Source organism: Dipodomys spectabilis, unplaced genomic scaffold (assembly GCF_019054845.1).
Source record: "Dipodomys spectabilis isolate Male_0828 unplaced genomic scaffold, ASM1905484v1 ptg000002l, whole genome shotgun sequence".
In the NCBI taxonomy this organism is placed as follows: domain Eukaryota; kingdom Metazoa; phylum Chordata; class Mammalia; order Rodentia; family Heteromyidae; genus Dipodomys; species Dipodomys spectabilis.
The window spans coordinates 20,597,935-20,621,982 of NW_024870679.1; the positions used below are offsets into that span (position 1 = coordinate 20,597,935).

Below are 24,048 nucleotides of genomic sequence, written 5' to 3' on the forward strand. Positions count from 1 at the left end.
GGCAAGCACTCTGCTACTGAGCTATACCTCTGGATCCCAGAACTCATATCTCAGAACTCATCTTGTGGTTAGAAAGAAGCCTTTACTTAATATTCATAAGCATACAAATATTCAGATAGATTTTTATTAACATTTAAACGAGCTCCAAGAACAGCAAATGGGAAAACATTTATTAAAATAAATGTGAATATTTACAAAATCATTTGCCATGCTGCAGCCTGGAATCAGTGGCAGTTTCTCAGAATTAATTGCTATGCACTCTATTAATCCTGACTGGAGCTTTTCACAGTCCTCACTACTGAAGGCTTTCAAAACACAAAAAGGTCCAGGACTAGGAAGGAAAAAAAAAAATCATCACCAGCTTTCCAAAAATAATTAAATAAGCGACTCCAGCCTTCCAGAGACTGTCAAGCATATTATGTTCAGACCCAAGACAATGTAGTACAGTCAAAAAAGCATCAGCATGCACCAGTCATAAAGGTTTGTTTCAAATGGTGAAAAAAGTAATGAATACATATTTTAAAAGAACAACAATGTTCGATAGGAAATGTCCTCATTACCTTACTCATGTAACTGTAACCTCTCTGTACAGTATCTTTACAATAAAAAAATTTTTTTGAAAGAACACCAAACTGGGATACTCAGGAGACTGAGATCTGAGGATCACAGTTCAAATCCAATCCAGGCAGGAAAAGTCCACGAGACTGGTATCTCCAGTTAACCACCAAAAATAGCTAGAAGTGAAGCTATGGCTCAAGTGGTAGAGCACTAGCCTTAAGCAGAAAAGGGATAGTGTCCTGCCCCTGAGTCTAAGCCTCAGGACTGGTGCACACGCGCGTGCACACACACACACACACACACACACACACACACACACACACACACACACACACACACACGAGCCTTACTATGGAAGATATACTAATGGTTCTCAGCCAGTGTCTTTACATACTTGAGTAAGTGAATAAGAATGTATTTTACAGGCCTGGAGATGTAACTTAGGAGGTAGAGTATCTGCCTGTGAATGAAAGTATCAAACCCTGATTTCAAGTGCTGGTCAGGAGGTGTGTATCTTAAATATCACAGAAAGCATTCCTTCAGTCCTATGATGCTTACCATTTGAATATACTTTGGACTTAACTGATCCAATATGTGTTTGAATGTTGCGCATCCTACTGCCTCACCTGCTCAGTTGTTTGGTACAACAAACTTGTGTCCTGCTCAAGCAATCAAAGCAATTTCAAGCAATTTCAAAATTGATGATTTCTTAGAAAATTAAATTTCATGTTACTGCTATTTTTATAGCTTCTACAAAATTGAGTGTAATAGGAAAATGTAAAAGCAATTGGCAAAAAGTAGCTTTTGAAGACTTCAGATATCTCTTAACTCCAGAAAGTCCATTACAGCTCATTTATTTGTTTCCAGCTCTTTTACCTAGATGGTATCTGTTCGGTCATAATGAATGCACAGTAAGTAGCCCTTCTGGCCAAAGGATGACTTTTCAAACATTGCTATAAAAATCACCATTAAACAGCAGTGAATGATCAATGTCTCCTGGAGCCATTCCTCTTAGAAAACACCTAAAAGGAAGAGACAAGGTTATCTCACATTATTTGCAGGTTAGTCTAATTCTTCTAATCTCTTGGTTTTTAGTACCTTCTCATGTAATTTACTCCTAATTTTTGTTTCCAATTCTGACTACTTTATTCCCCAGAAGTTCAGACTAATGTATTCAAATTTGTTTACATCGCCATTTGAATATCTAGAGAGTTTTTCAAAATTGACATGGCCAAAACAGAATGCTTAAAGCTTCTCTCCATATTTACTGTACTCCTTTCTGCCTTCTCCCTATTAGAAATTGGTACCTTTCTCCACCCAGTTGTCCAAGACAAATCTGTCATCCTAGTGATTTTTCTTTCCTTCATCATATCTAATCCAGCAACTCCTGTCAACTCTCCCTTCAAAACACATGTCAAGTTCAGACACTTTTATTTATAGCTACTCTTGTGCAAACTACCATCATCTTTCACATGGAAATTGAAACTGTTAGCTGATTTTGCTGTTCTCATTTGTGTTTCCCAATGTATTTTCCACAAAGCAGTTATTCAGAATTACCTTTGCATATTAATTATATCAGGCTTTCCTTGAGACTCTCCAGTGACTTCCTATAACACTTAAAGTTCCAGCCCTGTGTGCTGACTTACTAAGTTCAGAATGAACTCTACCTGGTAACCTACTGTACTTACTTTGTTGGACTACTATAATAAATGACCAAAATTTAGGAGGCTTGAACAATAGACATTTATTTTCTCACAGTTCTCTAAAAGCAGAGGCCAAGGTGTTAGTAGGGTTGATTTCTTCTGAGGTCGTTCTTCTTAACTTGCAAATTGCCATGCCCTGTCCTCACATGGTATGTGTCCTCATCTTTTCTTTTAAGAACACCAGTCATATTGGAGTAGAATCTATCCTACTGATCTCATTTTAACCTAATGACATCTTTAATGACCCTATTCTTAAAAACAGTCACATTCTAAAATACTAAATTTTCAACATCTGAATTTGGAATAGATACAATGTATCATGTGACTCTCGCGCTCTTATTTTAGCCCTTTACTATCTTTCTGTTTTGTTTTTTTTTTTTAAACAAAACAAAACAACTCAAGCTTTGTCCTACTTTAAGATACTTAAATTGGCAAAAGCTTTAAGATATATAAATTGGCAAAGGCAATAGGTTTGGTCCTTTTGGCTATTCCGGTCTTAGCACAGATGTTGTGTTTTCAGAAAGTCTATTCCTGACCTCCCAACCGATAAAAACCAACCACTTACTAGGTTTCTATTGGAATTCCTGAACTAAATCTCTGCACAGCATTTACCCTTTTCTAATACATTTTCTTTCCTATCCCTCTATTTCCCCATCAGAATATTCACAGAGGGTTCTTTTACTGATATCTTCTCAGGGCCTAAAGTAGTATCGAATATATTGAAAACTGGTAAATTAATGTTTGTGAAATAATTAACTAAATGAAGGAAACTATTAGTGAAACATGGCAAGTGGTGATGCCTGGGGCAAATAGGAGAAGGATATTCCACTCAGTTGGAAATCTTTAGAGAGGAATTTATATTTACTCATCTTTGAAATGGCATACGAGCTGTCATAGCACTTTGTAACTATGCCTTGGCTACACAGAGTAGAAATTTTTGCCTGATACATAACTTTTTCAATAACATTTCTAGAAATTATGTCTATGTTCAAAAGGTTTTCAGCTGTTTCTCCAGTAAACATTTACAGAACATTTGTCAAGAACCAAATTGTGCATTAGCAGAATACCCACAGGACATGGGGATACACAGAAGGAGTATCTAACTCAGCCAGGACCTACATTGGGGTGGAGCAGAAGTGTTTTGGGGGCTCTTAGGGCAGCTTAATGCTTACAATGCATTAATTGTGTACTGAACATACAAAATATTTCCTATATTTTAAGTCTTTTGTAGGCTGCTATTTTATGTTATAAATGGCAGTATGAAACTTCTCTGAATTAACAGAAAATTATGGGCATTTTAAGCACTATATCTGGTGCTTATTTTGGATAGTATACATGGCCCACTTTTATGGTTCTCAACTTTCAGGAAAATTAGTTAAAAAATTTAGAAACTTGTCAGTTTCCTGGGTTTTGACATATTAAATTTCACAGGCCTTTTGGCAGCTGACACTTATTTCATTTAGTATTTGGTAATAAATCATATTTTTATTTGTCCTCTGAAGACAGAATGTCTAAGGTACTCAATACGTGTTTTGTGTCATTATCATCAACAAGGGACTGGAACGGTTGAATTAGTACATTATATGTCAAGAAAGCTGACAAGACCAGCAGAGTTCCTGCCTTGTTTTCATTTAAAAAGCTAAACATTGCTTTCAGTCTTGTTCAGGAAACTATTTTGCAATGACATCTTTATGAAAGGGCCTTTGAATGTCTGAAAGTTGGTCATTGTATCTTCTCCAGATAAAGAGGGATAATCTTGTCAGTTTTGTCCAGAGCGATTTTTATGTGCCCCACGCTCTTAGTCCCACTGGGTTTCCTTCTGAATTTCTTTCTTTTTTTTTTTTTTTCATGTGTGTCAGTCCTGGGGCTTGAATTCAGGGACCGGGCACTCTCCCTGGGTGTTTTTGGTTTTGTTTTTGTTTTTTTCTCGAGGCTAGCTCTCTTAATACTAGAGCCTCAGTTCTACTTCTGGGTTGTTGTTGTTGTTGTTTGGGTTGGGGGGGTGTTTATTGGAGATGAGAGTCTCATAGACCTTCCTGCCCGAGCTAGCTTCAAACGACAACTCTCAGACCGCAGCCTCCTGAGTAGCTAGAATTACAGGTGTGAGACACTGGTGCCCAGAATCCTGCATTTATGTCCAACCTTTCTCCACATCATGAATCCTTTACATCTGAGCTTGGAAGACAGAGATAAGAGTGGTGGAATGCCAGCTTCCAGCTCTGATATACAGAGCTACAACAAATTCCTATAAAATTCTTAGGAAAATTCCTATAAATGAAGGCTTCCAGGGCCCTGGGGTAGGTAATTTCAGCAACTCTACAACCCCTGAGGACTCAGATTCTTTCCATCTCTCTGCCTTGCCATAGCTTGGTGATTGCTATGTTCTCAGACAAGCAGTAGTTCCAAGTACTACTCCATACAGTACAAAGGAAGATGAGGGGTTATGTTCCTTTCTATAGCTCCAGCCCTCAATAGAGTTTTCCCTCACTTGCCCAAACCAGGTCACTTGCAAGACAGAATGGAACTGCAATGAGTGACAACCCAAAGGGATATGGTGACAATAAAATGACACATTCAGTACCAAGTCATTTACCACAATGCTTGCCACTTTACAAAGTCTAATGTTATATATGATTAACAATGGAACATCTGTGGTATTAAAACTGTAAAAGAGGGCCCAAGTTGTGAATAGTTAAAGTTCTCTTCAGAACTTATTAATGCAGATTCTGTGTTGAGGAAATGGAGGGAAAGATGACAAGAGTTGTAGGACTGAGGCTCAAATCTTTAGGGAGAACACCGCACAGAACCCTATGCAGAGAAAGGGATCAGAACAGGTTATTTGCACAGAACTTCAGGGAAAAGAACCAAAGCAATACATAGGCATCTGATCTGAAGTGGGACAGAGTAAGAAAGAATGACTTGATTTTAGGTCTGAGAGCACTAGCACTAGCAATGTGGCTTGTGAGAGCTGCCCTTCACAGATCAATTAAGACTGATCCTTTGAATTGGATAAGGAATGAAGCCAAAGTTGATGAAATCTAGGGGTAAGTGAACATGAGCAGTTGCGCAGAAGTTAGCAATCAAGCAGGCCTGACATCTGTTTTCTCGTGGGTTTTTTTGTTTTGTTTTTTTTTAAGGCATTATGGTTGCTCACTGTTGGCAGGTAATTAAAAACCCTAGAAAAACTCTGTGGTGGGCTATGCCTAAAAATAAAATACAAATATTACAAGTTAGTGATAAATTGACACTTGCATACCTGACTTTGAGATAGTTTTTCCTGCTATAGCAGAATCCTTCTGTTTGACTCTGATGGCTCCAAACCTTCTGGAATATTTTAATTCACTTTTGGGTTTGTTTCATCTCTCTTCTATCTATGTTCTCAGACTTTCTTTTGATTGAATTTGGTTAAACACAAGAATACTTTACTTGTGAATAACCATCTGGGGCGTTTTTTGTAAATTCTATGGGAGGAAAATATGATTTCACATTCATGAATGCCAAGAATTGTTTTGAGAGTACAACTCTTAGAAATCTAGAACAGGAAATGACCTCATTTCTAGCTCTACCCCCTCATTGGACAAATATGAGAACAAGGATGTTAAATATCCTGATGAATTTTTAGTCCTTGATCCTAGAAATAAATCAATAAGTCTAGAAATCCAGGAAATCAATGAGAAAAAAAAAAAGCAATGGATATTTAAGTCTGTGGGAAATGTCTTAAGAAATCTCATTTCTGTAAGCTGTTTTTATAACAAGTCAATATGAGTAAACTGAATTGCTTAAAAATTCTCATATATGTTGATCATCCTGTAAATACAAAGGGTTCCTAGTATAATTAGAGGACAGTTATTTGACTCTTTCAATAACTTGAGAATTTCAATAATGAACTAGTTTCCAGTTCTGTTTACCATTTCCCCAATACAATAAACCATTCATTGTGAGAGTCCAAGATAAGGCTGTTTGCAAAGTGAGGATCAAGGGGAACCTGTTTTGTTTCTAAGGAATTCCAGATGACCAATCAGCAGGATTAGATGACTACTACTAACATTTTGATTTCTTAACTTAAATGTCACTTCCTCAGAGTGTTTCCTGGTTTGAATAATGGGCCCACCTTGTTTCTCAGACAGATAGTGTTCCACACACCCTAGTGTCTCCTCTTTACCTTTATCATAGTTGATAACTGTACATGACTTCTGAAGGTTTCATTTCTCTCACCATGAAAGTTACATACATTAGGGCCAAAGCTATGTTTTGATGGGCACTGACTACAAAAGATGCTTGGAAACTGCTTTTATGGTGACATAGTCAATAACCCCAGCGCATGGAAGGAGGCTAAGTCCAAGGCTGTCCCAGGCAAAAAGAGTCTATCTGAAACATAAGCAAAAAGAGCTGTGGGTGTGGCTCAGGTAGTAAAGTACTTACCTATAAGGCCTTGTATTTTTGTTTGCCAGTCCTGGAGCTTGAACTCGGGGCCTGGGCACTGTCCCTGAGCTTCTTTTGCTTAAGGCTAGCACTCTACCACCTGAGCCACAGCACCACTTCCATTTTTTCTGTGTATGTGGTACTGAGGAATTGAATCCAGGGCTTCATGCATGCTAGGTAAACACTCTACCAGTGAGCCAACTTCCTAGTCCCTATAAGGCCCTGTATTAAAAACTCCAGAAACACCTGTGGTTCACACCTGTAATCCTAGCTACTCAGGAGGCTGGGATTTGAGAATCTTGGTTCAAAAGCATAGGCAGTAAAGTCTGTGAGACTCCAATTGACCACTCCATGTTTTAAATGGAGCTGAGGCTCAAGAGATACAGTGCTAGCCTTAAGCCGAAGAAGAAGAAGAAGAGTAGGAGGAGGAGGAGGAAGAAGAAGAAGGGGAGGGGGAGGAGGAGGGAAGGGGAAGGAGGAAGAGGAGGAGGAGGAGGAAGAAGAGGAAGAAGAAGAAGGAAGAAGAAGGAGAAGGAGAAGAAGAAGAAGAAGAAGAAGAAGAAGAAGAAGAAGAAGAAGAAGAAGAAGAAGAAGAAGAAGAAGAAGAAGAAGAAGAAGAAGAAGAAGAAGAAGAAGAAGAAGAAGGAGAAGAAGGAGAAGAAGGAGAAGAAGGGGAAGAAGGGGAAGAAGGGGAAGAAGGGGAAGAAGAGGAAGAAGAGGAAGAAGAGGAAGAAGAAGAGAGAAGAAGAAGCAGTGGCAGCTCAAGGATAGTGCCTGAGCCTTGAGTTCAAGCCCCAGGACTGGCAAATTAAAACATACCACCAAAAAGCAAAATTAAAAACATAAACTACTTTCGTTACAAAGAAAGTCTTTACCTGTGTCCACAAGGTAACTAAGAGCAAGATAAAAGCCTGGCATTTTTGCCCTCATTTTACATCTATCTCCTTTGTCTTAAAACTCTAGGTCAGATTCCTGCTTAATTTTTCACATGGACATGGTAATCACTCAAGGAGTGATTGTCATCCTAAACTCCTTTGAGTCTGAGGGCACAGAAACAAGTTACTGAGTCCTTGTACTGTCAGCCTTTATGTCTTTTTCCAGACCTCCAAAATGCTGCCTGAAAGTCTCCAGTCATTGTTGTAAACCTAAAGTCACCTTGGCATCCAGGATATCAGAGCTTACAAACTGATCACTGCCAAGAAGGAGCAATTATGTCTTGGAACCAAATTATTCCCCCCAAGCAATAGGGATTTCTCTGGACTACCCTGCAAAAAACTAAAGCCCATACCAATAACCAGAAGATGGGCTGAAATGCTTTCTTTCCATCTTCCTTAAATAACTATATTGGTTAAATTTCCCCCTGGGATGGGAGGCATGACTCAGGTGGTAGAGCACCAACCAATGAGAAAAGTATCCAATACTGAGTTTGAGTCCTTGTCTAAAACACAAAAAGAAAAAAAATTTCCTACCTTGTATCACTACTTTCACTTACTTTCTTTGGTGGCCCATCCTGATACGTTGGAAGCCCCCAAGTCAGGCCTCAGGCCTAGGACTCCAATTCCATGACCACTATTTGGCAGGATATCTAGCACTGAATGAGTTATGATGAAAGTAAGATTGGGGTGACCCAAGTCACATTTTTGCTTTTGATTCCTATCTGTATATATACTTTTGGTATTTTAATTTCTATGAGCAGGTGCTACTTTTATATCTTAAACAAAATTGCAGCTTGTTTGCTGTAGTTTTAAATTTAACTATACAGTTCAGTACATAGGCTTAAGGAGATCCATGTTGGTAGGCCCTCCAAAAATGTAAAATATAAACTTGGGAATTTATAAGGACCATCTTAAAAAGTATGCACTATATTCTGGACAAACAACTTAAAAATGAACATTTAATTCAACCTCTTTTTCTTTCATTGTTTTAATTTGAAGTTTCCTATAGTTGTTTTTATGATAAATCATCTAAAGAGAAACAAAAATATCTGCTTATTACCTTATAGGTTTGATATGTCAGAAGTTTGAGCAGGGTATATATCTGAATTCTTTGTTCAGGGTTATAAAAGGTCAAGGTGTCAGCTGGGTTATGTTATCATTTGGAGCTTTGATCCTCTTTTAGCCTATTCAGATGATTGCAGAATTCTATTCCTTAAGGTTGTGGGACCAACAACTTGCTTCCTTTCTCTCTTCCTTTCCCTCTCCTTCCCATTCATCCTCCCTCTTTTTCAGGCTTTCAGCCAAGAATTGCTGTCAGATCCTAGAAGCCATCCAAAATAGGCTCTCCTTCAGAGGCAATTCACACCATGGCTAATTGCTTTCTTCAGAACAAAGCATAAGAACATCTCTCTGACTTACCCTTCCCCCATAACCTTTAAAAGGCTCTTGCAAAAGATCCCCCTGATTAGGTCTGGACCACCCAGGATAATCTTTCTCTTGAATCATCTGATTAGTCACCTAAGGTATGTCAGCAAAATATCTAGTGTGGTATAAACATATCACGGAGACAGATAATCCTATCTATAGGTTCTTTCCATGCTCAGGTGGAGAAGGTTGCACAGGATATATATATATACATATATATATATACATATATATATATATATGTATATATATATATATGGAGAGAGAGAGAGAAGAGGCAACAGTCTTATAATTTGACCTACCATACTACCCTTCCCCCCCCAAAAAAAAGAAAAACCCTTCTTAGTGTATTGATTTGGAGAATATACAGTCTTTTGGTATGTGGAGTGTATCTATGTATGCCCATTTGCTTTTGTATCTTCACTAGTTTTACAATACATTATTGACTATTTAGATATTTTCCTTGAAGAACACCTCATAATTTGATGATTAAAGTAGTGGCTCCCAAAATTCATGACTTTTACTTTGTATATGCTTGGAAAAGCATAACTCAGGATCTTTAGAAACCAAACTCAAAGGCTACCATAGAGCTAGTTGTATAGCACCTGCCTACTGAGGCCCTGAATTCAAACACCATTAGCACTGAAAGGAAAGGAAAAAGAAAGAGAAAGGGAGGAGAGAGAGGGAAGGAGGAAGAGAAAGAGAAAGAAACCAAGCCCAAGCTCAGTGTCATAATTTGTCACCTTTACCCCTTCATTCCTCCAGAATGACAATCTTAACCTTTTTGCTTAAATGAATAAATAACAAGCCATCACACAACACAACACCATCAGTTTCTAAGAGTATTATAGCTTCTCACAGTCATTATAACATTCATTTTCATTTGACTACATATTAGTAGATGACTAAATTCTTTTTTCTGTTAGTGGCAATATGATTAATCAGACTACAGTTTCATCAAGACTGCTTAATCATTCCTAGTTCTCACCATGTGTTCCAGTTTTTACTCTATTTAAACATAAAGCTCATGCCACTTCTCTAAGAGTGGGCTGACATACTTAATTTCTGTCTTCCCAGTGTAGCTATGTTGATTAAACTTTTTCCTACCTTTTCATGATTACTTCCATTTGCTTTCGTAGGTGAGTACTAGATCTTGACATGTTAGAACTCCATACTCCTTTGTATAGGAAAGAATAACACAAACTTCCAAGAATAGTTGTTGATATTTGTTTGTTTGGTTTGATATGGTTTAATTTTTTTTTGGTCAGTCACAGGGCTTGAAGTCAATGCCAGAGTGCCATCTGTGAGCTCTTTTGCTCTAGTCTAGAACTCTACCACTTTGAGCTATAGCTCCACTTCTAGTTTTTGAGTGATTAATTAGAGAAAAGAGTTTCATGGAGACTTTTCTTTCCAGGCTGGCTTCAAACTGTGATTCTTAGATCTCAGCCTCCTGAGTAGCAAGGATTACAGGTGTGAATCATTGGTACCCAGGTGGTTCGATTTTTTTGATTCAAAGTCTCACTACATATCCCAGGCTAGCCTGAAACTCTTTCAGGCTGACTTTGAACTCATATTCTTCCTTCCTCAGCCTCATGAGTGCTGTGATTATAAGCTTGTGCCACTATACTTGGCTTCAAAATTTTAATCTCAAAATCTAATGCTTTCTTGCTATGAAATTGAGTTACTTACCTTGCCTGTTTCCTCACTAGTAAACTAGTGCTTATATTTTTCTAATCAGATTTTGAAGGTTATAGAAATTGCATATGAGTTCTTAGTAGGGTGCCTGGCATGTAGGAAAACTATATAAATGTTTGCTATTATCATTCCTAAGAACATTGTCTTGAACTTGGAATATAGAAGAGTATTCCCATATGTTTTTATTTAAGAATTAAGATTGAATTGTTTAGTGTATTAAGCTTCTCTTTGATCCTTCTTTTATTGGTAATTTTGGTTAGTTTTAGTAATTTAATCAGCACATGTGGAAAAGTTAAGAAATAAACCATTGAACAAATTAAGGGATCCCAAAATTGAAGGGTGGTAGTTAATATGCCGTCCTTCCTTGGTAAACATTCCTGGTGTGGTTTGTACATTCTTTTTGTATTACTTAGTGTTCGTAATCACGGTATAGCTTAGCATCCTAAGGCCCTAATATACAGACATATTCTCTGTCTCTCTTTCTCTCTCTGTCTCTCTCTCTTTTATTATACTGGAGTTTGAATTCAGGGCCTTAGACTTGCTAGAGGGGCCACCAGCCATGCATCCATTTTTTCTCTTTTTTTTCTTTTTTTACTCATTTTTTCAGATAGAGTCTCATGTTCTAGCCCAGGGCTGGCCTCAGACCTCCCTATTTACAGCCACTTGCAAAGCTGGAATCACATTGCCATCACTCCCAGCTTGTTGGTTGAGAGAGGTCCCCCAATTTTTTTCCTTGGCTGACCTTCAATCACAAGCTTCCCCTCTCTGTCTCTTGAATAGCTGAGATCACAGGCATCAGCCACTACAGTTGGCTGGAAATTTTATTTATCTCTAATATGAAAAGACTATAAAGTCTATCTCTCTTAGCATAGGGCCTTATAGTACTTACCGGACTGAAATGTTCAAAATTGAAAAGTGGAAGGCAATGAGCTCCAGTTCTGATAGGGGCTGCACTGGTGATTAGATCTCAGCAGAATCACAATCCCACAGTGAACAGGAGGATGAGCTCAGGAAGCTTAACTCAGAACAGCAATCAGCCATCCTTAGCCTCATTAGTAAACAACAAATCCTAATGCTGACTCTCCACATCTTTTGGAGTTACTGTATTACAATAAAGATTCTATGCTATTGTCAAAATTGTATCTGCCCCAGTAAACTGTTAACATTCCCAAGGCAAGGGCTGTGGATTTTCATTTCTCTTTAGTTCCTGTTAAGTTGCCATTCATTAAATGTTTATGAAGCTGCCTTGTTGATGACATAATCTATAGGAAAGCATGATACTGTCCGTAAGCACTGACGTAAAAGTTACCCAGTGTACTAGTCCAAGTGGCCACAGATGTGCTGACAATCAAAGAAGATTAAAGTGGTGTAAAGGAATGAAATGTGGCCTTTTGAATGTGACCAGGAATGACATAGTGTGGCTTTGATGCATCAGCAAGTCCCAAGCCAGCTGTATTTTGACGTGCTGGTGGCATTACATCAGCCTCTCATCATTCCTCAGCATCACCCGCCTGACACACTTAACAGTGAAAGGCACAGCAAAATCAGCAACAAGTGGGGAAAAGAAACCAGTTAGCTGCCAACTGAGCCATATTGCTTCTGTTCAAATGGATAGGATGGCAATATCATTTTAAAAGCTCCTAATGTGAAGAGTCATCAAAGGCACTTGGAAAATAGGGGCTTTGAAAACTGGCATGTTTGTCAGCTTTCCATTACTGTAACAAATCCCTATGATAATCAACTTATAAAGAGGAAAGGTTTGCTTTGGCTCACAGTGTTCATTGCATATCATAGTACAAGTATGTGGCAGAGCAAACCTCTCACTCCGTGACTGGGATAGGAAAGAAAGGGCAAGGCCCCATGTTATTTTCAAGAACACACCCTCTGTGACCAGAAAACCTCTCACTTAGGCTCCACCTCTTCAAGGGTTTCACCACGTTCAAATAGTACCACAAGTTGGGGACCAGGCTTTAACAGTGGGCCTTTGGGGAGCATTCCAGATCTGAACTATGGCAAGTTGTGTAAAGGTGACTGTAGAGCATTCAGTGCGTGGAATTACTGTGGGTGATTGTAACAAGCCAGGCAAAGATGGGCCAGCTCCAGAGGGCCTTATCTGAAGTCATGACACATAGCAGCCAACCTAGCAGAAGCAGCTCAGGAAAGTGGCTTGGTGGGTAGAGCATATTCCTTTGGAACTGCAACACAGAGCTGTCCTTCAGCCTCAGAGTAAAAACAGGAGACATAAATGAGCATCCTTGAAAAAACACAGCAAAAATGATCTTTGGACAGGGTCAGCTGGTAAATATTGCCTCGAAAGACTATTAAATTAATTACCATACTATTAAGTGTTATGAACATAGCTTCCTGGAAAAACTGCATAAAGTTTTATATTTGATTTCTTTTGTCTCATATTACAGAAAGTTTGGAGAGGGGCTTCTTTTGTATTTAGACTTAAAGGAGATTTTGCAAGAAGAGGAGAATTGAGTTTAAAAGGTGTGTTATTTACTGCTAAAAGGGTTGTGTTTATATCTTTTCTTTTTCTTCTTTTTGAAATGTCGCCAGAATTCCAACCACAAAGAAAGTTAATTTAGGGAAAAATAATAATACCATCAACTATTGATTTTGAGCACATTGTGCCATTCACTAAGCTAGGTGCTTTCCATATATTATTACTCACCCAACGTTAGAGAGACAGCCTTACCACATTAACAGGTCAGGAAACACATTCAAAGAGGTTAAGTCATGGATCCAGTATTCAAATTGCTAGAGAAGGTCCCAGGAGGGGTGAAAAGACAGGACGATGATGCTAATATGAAAGGAAAATGAGGGAACAAATGAGAGCTAAAAAAGAAGGGAAAAAATGAACAAGAGGGGCAAGCCCGAACAGGTGCTGTGGCTCAAATGGTAGAGCACTAGCCTTGAGCTGAAGAGCTGAGGAACAGTGCCCAAGCCCAGAGTTCAGGCCCCACGACCGACCCAAAAAAAAAAAAATGAACAAGAAAAGTAAGAAGAGAGACTTGAGTGGCACTGGTGGCTCACGCCTATAATCCCAGCTATTTGGGAAGCTGAGAATGGGAGGAATGCAGTTCAATACCAGCTCAAACCAAAAAGTTTAAGGGATCCATCTCAATCTCTAGCCAGATTCAGTGGTGTGCCTTTGTCATCCCAAATTGCCTGGGAAGCTAAGATTCGAAGAATCTGTCCAGGCTAGCCTGGACAGAAAAGCACACACCATTATATCTCAATAAAAGGAAGCTGGATGCAGTGGTGTGCCCCTGTCACTCTAGCAATGACCAAAAGCCTAACTAGATATATTATGGTCCAGACACACACTCAGGCAGGAGGCAAGACCAAAAAAGTAGCTGGAGGCATGGCTCAGCAGTAGAGTGCCCACCTAGCAAACATGATGTTCTTCTGTGTTTAAACCTTAGTAGTACTGTCAAAATCAAAACAAAATAAACAAACAGAGATTAGGTGTTGGTCTTTGAGAAGAAATTGTTTAGGCCGATGGGGTCCTTTGGAGTAGTGATGTTTTTATAACCCACTCATGTTCTATTATCTTAGCTGATACTGTTTTGGAACCTATGAGATCTCTTATCAGACAAGCCCACTGGCTACGTGGTACTGCTCAAAACAGAGATTACACAAGAAGTGTACCTCATCTTGATGGCTTCCAGGAGCCACAAGGAAATAAAATTCAAACAATTCAAATCTGAATCTATCCACAGTGTAATGCTCTAACTTTGGGTGTGCAGAAACGATGGCAGTTTTAGTTGCTGGAAAACAGATGGGACACTAGAAACTTGTCCAAGTGAAAGAAAAAGCAACAGGTTTTTTTTTTTTTTCTGGTGGGTCACTTTCATAACAAAGTATCTATTGCTGTGCACACACCAGCTGGTATTTCACTAAAATAATGGAAGTATCATTTAATAATTTTTATCCATTCACAGTTCTATCTTTTAAGAACTTTACATGTATGCTAGAACTATTAGGATGAACACTCACTTTCTTTTATTTTAGTTCATTATATTTTATTTTATTTTTGCCAGTCCCGGGGCTTGAACTCAGGCCCTGGGTACTGTCCCTGAGCTTCTTTTGCTCGAGGCTTACACTTTACCACTTGAGCCACAGCGCCACTTCTGGCTTTTTCTGTTTAAGTGGTACTGACAAGTCGAACCCAGGGTTTCATGCATGCTAGGCAAGCACTCTACCACTAAGCCACCTTCCCAGCCCATCGTTTTATTTTATTTATTTTCTGTGGTACTGGAGGTTGAACCCAGACCTCCTGGGTTGAGCCACACCCCCAGCCCTGTTGTTTATTTGTATTTTGTTTTTGAGATATGATTTCCCTAACTTATCCTCTTCCTGTCTGCCTCCTCAGTAGTTGGGATTACAAGTATATGGCACCACACCAGGTTAAACACACACTTTGAAGATAAACAGGCTCAAAAACTCAACAACCCAAGGCCATTTCCCAGACTTTCCTAGTATAGTCAATGCTGAATGTATAATTCCAATAACTATATTTTTTACTACTAGAACTCAAAAAGAAAAAGAAAAAGGGAGGGAGGGAGCATAAGAAGGGAAGGGGATATACACAATGGAATTCTGTGCCTCCATCAGAAAAAATGACGCTGCCCCCTTTGTTAGGAAATGGAAAGACTTGGAAAAAATTATATTAAGTGAAGTAAACCAGGCCCAAAGAAACATAGGTCCCATGGTTTCCCTTATTTGCAATAACTAGTATATGTCTGAGTCAAGCAGAAAAGGTCAGATAAGGTGATGTTAGGGAAAAGAACCCTAAGATATGTATTCAAATGTTTTTTTTCTTTCATGCCATTGTTTCCAACACATTTATAAGAGTATTTCTTTGTTACTTTGTATGTCCCTCCCCCACAGTATAACCCCTGCTTTCACTGTATTTGATGTCGGTATAATTTGTGGAGGGGAAGGGAAAAACAAATTGTTTAAATAGGGATACAGGTGGACCTATTGCAACAATGAGATGTACAAGTCATTATGTCGAAAACGAACTATACAACTTTGGTGGGGGGAGGTAGAACGGGGAGGATTGGGTGGGGGGACAGGGGGAGGAGGATGGGAAGGGATGGGAAGGAGAAACAAAGGAGGAGGCTACTTGATAAGGAATGTACTTATTATCTTGCCCATGTAATTGTAACCCCTCTGTACAGTATTTTCACAATAAAAACAAAAAGAAAAAAAAAAGAAAATGTTAAGGCAATAAAAGTTACGGAAAGTCTGAAGAAAAAAAAAAAGAAGGGAAGGGAAAGAAAGCAAGGAAGAAAAGAGAGGAGGAAAAAGGGAAAGATAATTACATTAACACTATTCCAGTTCTTGAAAAGAAAGAAATATGCATTGGATAAGTGAAAGGAGAGGTTGTCTGAAGCCACTATGACCAGGATAGAAATCTGTGCTAAAGAGTAGGAGAAAAAAAATGAAGCAAAACTAAATAGGAATATCACATTTTAAAAACTGAGATCAAAGTGCATGTTCTGTGAAAACGGAAGGAAGAAAGGTCTAGTGCTGGTGGATCACACCTATAATCCTAGCTACTGAGGAGACTAAGATCTAAGGATTCTTATTCAAAGCCAATCCTGGCAGGAAAGTCTGTGAGACTCTATCTCCAGTTAACTATTAAAAAGCCGGAAGTGGAGGTATGACTTAAGTGGTAGGGTACCAGCCTTGAGTGAAAAACCATACAAGAGTTCAAGCTCTAATAACAGCCAAAAAAAGAAAGAAAAGAAAGAAAGAAAAGAAAAAGAAGAAATTAAAAAGAAAAATATGAAAACTCATACATCTCTAAGATTGTTTCTCTTTATTTTTTAAATTTTATTGTCAAGATGATGTACAGAGGGGGTTACAGTTACATAAGTAAGGTAATGATTACTTTTTTTGTCTAACTTGTTTTACCCCCTTTCTCATTTTTTCCCCTCTTTCCCTCCCTCTCCTCAATACCCATCCCCCCAAGTTGTAAAGATCCTTTCCAACATATTGTGAGTATTGCTGTTGCATGGATTCCCACTTTGTCCTTTGTTTCCCTTCCCTTCCATAGTTCAGATAAACATATACAATATCTAGGGTACCAAAATCGAGTACTGCGACAACAGAGAATAAACCATAGGGGGAAAAACACAAAAGCAAAAAGAAATCATGTAGTACATTGAGAACAACAACCACAAAGAAAAACCTAGTTGTTTCTCTTATCTACCCTTCCTAGTTTTACGGGTTAAAGTGACCCATTCAACTCAGCCTTTGGAATTAATACTGTTTATTCTAACTGCTCCTCTGAGTAATAAAAAGTTCCCCTCTGTAGGGTTAGAGTCTCTCTGAAAGGTGGGGATGTTGTTTGGTCTTTTTTTTTTTTTTTCTCTTGAAAGTTAATTAAGTCAACATTAGCCATGTCTGTGTAACCGCAAAGTGAACAGTTTCTTGAAGGCTCATGGTTTGGATCTTTTCCTGCAAAAGTTCCCACTACTATGGTTATATTTAATGTTCTAACAGTCTGAATAGATGGCTGGCTTTGGGCCCAGATGTCAGAGTGATTCTGGGCCTGTTTGCAGCTAGATTCAGTGCTTTGCTGGAGCCTCTGGGCCAAGTGCATGTGGTTCTCAATGGACAGGCTGGGGTCCAGCCTCTCCTTTGTTCTCCAGAAATCTCCCTGGGTTAGCCTTGCCAATTTGGTGCCAAATGGTCTTGTGCTTCTCAAAATTGTTTACTTGACATTTAAATTTTTTTAGGTCTTGTCAATATACTTAACCCTGAAAGTAATACAATATGGTGCACATTTGTGGTATGGACCTATCTTGATGACTTGTTTATATAGATGTGACTGAATATAGAAGAAAAAAAATGCCTTGCACAAAAGCCAGTGTTTTCATGTCAGTGCAGCTGTTTTAACTTTTAAGAAGCCACAAACATTTCATCCACTAAAACTTTAATTTTGAAAGACACAGGACTTTAAAAAAAATACTGTTTCTGAAACTGGTATATAGCAGCCTCCCTCTTTCTGTTCTTTAATTCAAGGGTTGAATAAAGTTCAGAGTTGAGATGTTCCATAGTTACAAATGAAGTTTTCAGACCAAAATCTATGTTGCTGCTGAATCCCTCATAATCTTTGTGATGTTTCTTTGTAATAGAAACAGCAGTATTAGCAATAGAAGCAAAAGATGACTGTTCTCATGTTTTGCTCTTAGCTCTGAATTTTCCACGGGCATAGAAGCAGAGTTCCCTGGATCAATCACTTGTATATTTTCCTGGGTTCACAGGAACCCAAGTCATGTTAAATGTTGTTTTGATCCTTTGCTATGCTATAGCAACGATTCCACTTCCTGTTACATAGGAAAACCTATTCTGCTATTAAAAGAGGTCACTGGATCTATTTAGTACAACATCAAGACCATTTTGTCCATGGAAATAATTTTTATTGTTCTGAGTCATTCTGGTTTGTGGAATTTTAACATGAGTTCCAGGACAAGGATGAGAGGGTATATTTATTTTATTCTGTATCCTCTTTAATGGCTTTGAGTGCATGAATGTCAGCCTTGTTGTCAAAGTATTTCCATATTTTTATTACTTTAGAAGTGATTTGCTTTATTGATGCCTCTTCCATGACAATTTGCCCAGTGTACTCGGCCTGCTGTTACTTGGTAGGAATATCTGCTTTGCCCCTTGTGATGTGATCTCTTTATTTTTCTCTTAGTCCTGTTCATGGCTTCTCAAACACAGGTCTTTACCATATGAAGTTTCACAAATATTTAAATTGTTTCTACTGAACTTCTGCAAAGACTTAAATTGTAAGCTCTAAGATAAGTGCTGTTAGCTTACACTTGTAATCTTAGCTATTTGGGGGGCTGATATCTGAGGGTAGCTGTTCGAAGCCAGCCTGGGAAGGAAAGTCCATGAGACATTTATCTCCAATTAACCACCAAAAAAAAAAAAATCTTATCTAAGATATGGAACCAACCCAGATGCCCCTCAGTAAATGAATGGATCAAGAAAATGTGGTATATATACACAATGGAATTCTATGCCTCTATCAGAAAAAATGACATTGCCCCATTTGTTAGGAAATGGAAAGACTCGGAAAAAATTCTATTAAGTGAAGTAAGCCAGGCCCAAAGAACCATAGGCCCCATGGTTTCCCTTATTTGTAATAACTAGTTTATGTCTGAGACAAGCAGAAAAGGTCAGATATGTTGATGTTAGGTGAAATGAACCCCAAGATAAGTATTCAAATGTTTTTTACTTTCATGTGATTGTTTCTAACATATTTATAAGATGATTTATTTGTTGCTTTGTATATCCCTCCCCCACGATATAACCCCTGCTTTCACTGTATTTGATGTTGGTATGATTTGTGGAGGGGAAGGAAAAAAACAAATGGTTTAAATAGGGATACAGGTGGACCCATTGTAACAATGAGATGTACAAGTCGTTATGTCGAAAAATGAACTTTACAACTTTGGAGGGGGAGGGGAGGGATATGAGTGGGAGAGGCGCGGGATATGGGAAGGGATGGGAAGGGGAAACAAAGGAGGAGGCAACAATGCTTGATAAGAAATGTACTCATTATCTTGCCCATGTAATTGTAACTCCTCTGTGTGGTATTTTCATAATTAAAAAAAAAAAGAAAAAGAAAAAAAATCTGGGAGTGAAGCTGTGGCTCAAGTGGTAGAGCACTAGCCTTGAGCAAAAACGCTCAGGTAGGGCTGGGATGTCACTCAGTGGCAAAGCATTTGCCTACCAAATGCAATGTTCTGGATTTGATTCCCCAATACAAAAAACAAAAGACAAAAAAATACAGTAGGAAGTGGTGCTGTGGCTCAAGTGGTAGAGCGCTTGCCTTGAGATGAAGAGCTGAGGGACAGTACCCAGGCCCAGAGTTCAAGCCCCATGACCAACAAAAGTAAAAATAAAAACAAAAAATACAGTTAAAAATGTATGTGTGAGTATATGCATGCACTTATATTCAATTTAAAAAAAAACACTCAGGTACAGCACCCAGGCCATGAGTTCAAGCCCAGGACCAACACACACACACACACACACACACACACACACACACACACACACACACACACAGCCCACACAAATGTAAGCTTTAAAGGGCATGATGGCACATGGCTGTCATCCTAGCACTTAGGAGGTTGAAACAGGAGGCTCTCAAGTTTGAGGCCAGCCTGGGTTACATAGCAAGACCCTTTGTCAAAAATAAAATAAGTTATTTCTGAAGTAAGCCTCACTAGAAGTGTTCTCTAATTTAGCACAAAATATCTTCATATTTTAGGCCCATCCAGAATCCTAAAATCCCTTTTCCTTTCCAATATTCTTTGATTTCATTGCAATTACAGAATTTGTTAATCACCCCTAGGGAACTCAACTGTAAATGACAGGAAATCATGTTATTTGAGGATCGACTTCAGTAACAGTTTAGAGTTACAGAGAAGTCTTAGATGTTTTGGCATTTTAAGAAATATTTGAATACAAAACATCAACTATCCTATAAGTTAACATTTTAAGTTACGAGTTATTAATATTCTTTCCACTGTTGTTTTCTCTTTGTGTCATTCTGACGGATGTAAAAGTAAATCTTGTACTTTCTGTCAAGGACAATCTTCCGACTAGGTGACAGGCTCTCCCATCTTCCTCGACTGATCAGCCTCCGACATTGTCCTACCTCGTCAGCCTCTAGCTAATCCTCACTAGTTAGCAAGAATTCAACAACAACAAAATGTACTATGAACTCAAGCTTAGACTAGAAGAGAACGTAGGCCGTTCCTAACAGAACATTTCTTCTCTTGAAAATAATCATGACCAAACCAGATACTGGTGCCTCATTCCTGCCATCCTAACTACTTAGGAAGCTGTGATTGAGAGACTCATGGGTTCAAGGCCAGCCTGGGCAGAAAAGTCCACTAGATTATATCTCCAAAATAACCAGCAAAAAAAGCCTGGTTGGAGCTATGGAACAAGTAGTAAAGTGCCAGCACAGCAAGCCAGCTGAGCAGGAGCAAAGTCATGAGTTCAAAACAGTGTCACAAAAGTAAAAAATCACGATTAGCCATACTGTATAATATATGCATCCATGTATTCCTAAGAATGAGGGTGGTGTGTGTGTGTGTGTGTGTGTGTGTGTGTGTGTGTGTGTGTGTGTTAACCCCTGTATATGTGTGTTTGCATATATGTGTATGTGTGCACACATGGGACTGAGATTTAGTGGTCAGAAGATTTTCTAACTAGGGGATGATAGCTTGCTAACCAGAATCATTTTGTTCTCAACAGGTGGACATGATGAAAGAAGCATTAGAAAAGCTTCAGCTCAATATAGTAGAGATGAAAGATGAAAATGCAACTTTAGATGGTGGAGATGTCTTATTTACAGGTAAAGTTGACCTTTTTTCTATCCCAAATACTTCTAATACCTGACTCACGCTCCATTATTTCATTATAGTTGGGGGGCTTTCTGTTAATTACCAAAGTAATATATGCTAAATGAAGGCAATTTGAAAAATATTTTACAAGTGCAGAACACACAATAAGTAAAAATAATAGAGTAACCTTCCATTCAAAGATAATCACTTTAATATTTGGGTACATTTCCTTTCAGTATTTTGTATGCATAATTTACAAGAATATCCATCTGTAGTATGCTCTTTTATAATTGAGTTTATGAGTTACATAGTTTTCCACTGTTTGACTATCTCTGGTTTGTATTTAAAGGATTCTTAATTCAAGATTAGCATCATTTACAAATACTTTTCCCTCCAGATGGCAAGATGAATTCAAATAAATTTCTATGCAAATTGACTTGGCTTAATGCCAGATATATAATAGCAGAATTTAAAATACAAGTTGCGTATCTTATTATTGATCTTAGCAGAATCAGTTTTTACAATCAGTATAAGATGGCTACTAAAAAAAACAGTAATTGTGTCATTTAATCTTTCTGACTATGATCATATGATTATTATGTAAAATCTGGTTCCCTTGATTCATTTTGGTTAAAATGAAGAGCAAGATAATCAATAGTAATTATTTTTGTAGTGAGCAGTGTTTACCCGCTAAATAGCAGAGAATAAGTACTTGTTCCACCAATGTACTATAAACAGGATTTGGGAAGAAGCCCCACATAGCCTATTGAAACCAGGAAGGTTTTTGGAAGTCTAATATTTAGCTGATATAAATTCATAGAGTCTAATGTATATACTCAAAGCATAACCAATTTTTGTTCTGATGTAAAAAAAAAAACTATTACTTACATTTTAATATAGTGAATGTTCCTGGTGGAAGAAAAAGAGGAGTGTTTATTCTGTGTGAGTTTAGTGTCTCCTGGTTTAGTTCTAAGTGCTTGTTGATGAGGCCATTGTGCTCCCCACCCCCATGGGGCATCATTCTAAACATGGATTGTGGGAATTGCATGGGGTAGAGTGTGAGCACATTGGCCTTGCCTCTGGGGTTGGTCTGTATATGCATTGAGCACTCAGAACATAGAACAAGGAGTCAAGGAAGCCTACGCTGCATTCTTCACTCTGGTTGCGCCCAAGCATACTCAGGCATTCTTTAAATCTGCCCAGTAAGTTCTCCTTAGAATATTCTTTGTGTCTCCCATTGATGGCACTTTTATTCTTTTTGACAGCCCAGAACAACAGCCTGTTTCTCTTAGAAAATAGGCTTTTGTGGAAAGCTAGATGTGTAAATCACACTTCCACACAATATAGCACTTTTCTACCAGAACACAGGGATATAGGGAGAAAAAAAACCTTATTGCAAGTACAGATATGGCTTAAACAAGCAATATTTGCAGCCACGTAGTTATTTTAACAGCTTTGCTGAACAGATGCCCTAAAATCCCCTGAGTGTGAGGACACATTCACACCACAAGTCTCTTCTTTTGACCTATTCACAGCATTTCAACCCTGATGTTTTTGCCATATCTTTAATAATTAGACACTGAACATTGAGGCTTACCTTTGATATTCACTGTAGACTTATTTGCTTGTTTCATTCAGTATGGAAGTTTATATTTTCATAGTTCTTTTTTTCAAAACTGAGATGACCCAGAAATCGAGGGACAAAGGGTGAGCAAATGCAGCAATGATACTATGTTGAAAATAAACTACACAACTACACAAATTGGAGATGAGAGGGAAAAACTGGGGAAGAATGAAGGAAAGGGTAACATCCAAAAGGAAATGTACTCATTACCTGATTTATGTAACTGTAATCCATCTGTATATCACCTTTATAATACCAGTAAGAGATACAAACATTTAAAAAAAAACTGAGAAGCTTCTGGAACATCTATCTGCTTGGCACCTCCCTCATATCTAATGTCTGCTTCTGCCAGTCCCTATTTCTAAAATTTCCTTCCTTTTTTCCTTCCTTCCTTCTTTCCTTCCTTCGTTTCTTTCTTCCTTCCTTCTTTCTTTCCTTCCTTCTTTCCTTTTTGCTTTTTTCCTTCCTTGCTTGTGGCAAAACATAGTATCTAAAATTTGTTCTCTGAACCATTTAATACTGTGCAATCCATAGGACAATAGTCACATTCACAATTTATACAACTATTTCCACTCAACTTTTGGATTAGAAAGTTAGGTAAGAAAATCTGTAGCTCTTTCTCTGTGCTCCCTGCCCTCTTCCTTCTGTAACTCAAAGCTTCATTAATAATTTATCAGGAAATGAACAGAGGGAAGCTGCTTTCCAATTCCAGATCCTGCTGGGAAAATTGTCAGTTAGGCAAACAGCTACTGGCAAAAATATCTTCAGCCCATTTCTCTGGAATTAGACACAATTTATGTCCACTTTTATTTTTGTGAAGCACAAAGTACACAGATCTGGGTTATGAAATATGTATGTACTGTTTAAAGATCAATAACAATATGAACTTGTATACCCATTCCTGGGTTATGAAATAGAACATTTCTACTGAACTATATTCCTAGCCCTTAAATTTTAATTTTTATACAGTGAGTTTTCTTATGGGACAATATAATCAAACCATTAGGGAAAAAGATAGAAAAAGAAAAAGGAAAAGCCAAAAAATGTTCCCAGTATACCACAAAAGACTTTTGTGTTTGCCAATAGCGCAAGCTTTTGAAATTTATCCTATCATCATTTGACCTATATTATGTGTCCATCTTATAAAGAGAGTATGAAGATTGAAGGTATATTATTTGCAAAGTTTGTCAAATCATTTTTTCTATATGGTCTTCTTTTACCTTACTATAATGCTCCAGGGCATCATGAGTTTGAATTTTTTTTCCAAAAAAAATCAAGAAAAGCTAAAAATCCTG

At 38.1% G+C, this 24,048-nt stretch overlaps 1 protein-coding gene across 1 annotated transcript in view; it reads left to right on the plus strand.

Moving 5' to 3' along the window:
- Positions 1 to 24,048, plus strand: part of Ddah1 (dimethylarginine dimethylaminohydrolase 1) — a 155,982-nt gene that overhangs the window by 95,358 nt on the left and 36,576 nt on the right. Inside the window, exon 2 of the mRNA XM_042676994.1 lies at positions 21,041 to 21,140. Within this exon, the coding sequence (XP_042532928.1) occupies positions 21,041 to 21,140 (100 nt within the window). The remainder of the gene's footprint in view (positions 1 to 21,040; positions 21,141 to 24,048) is intronic.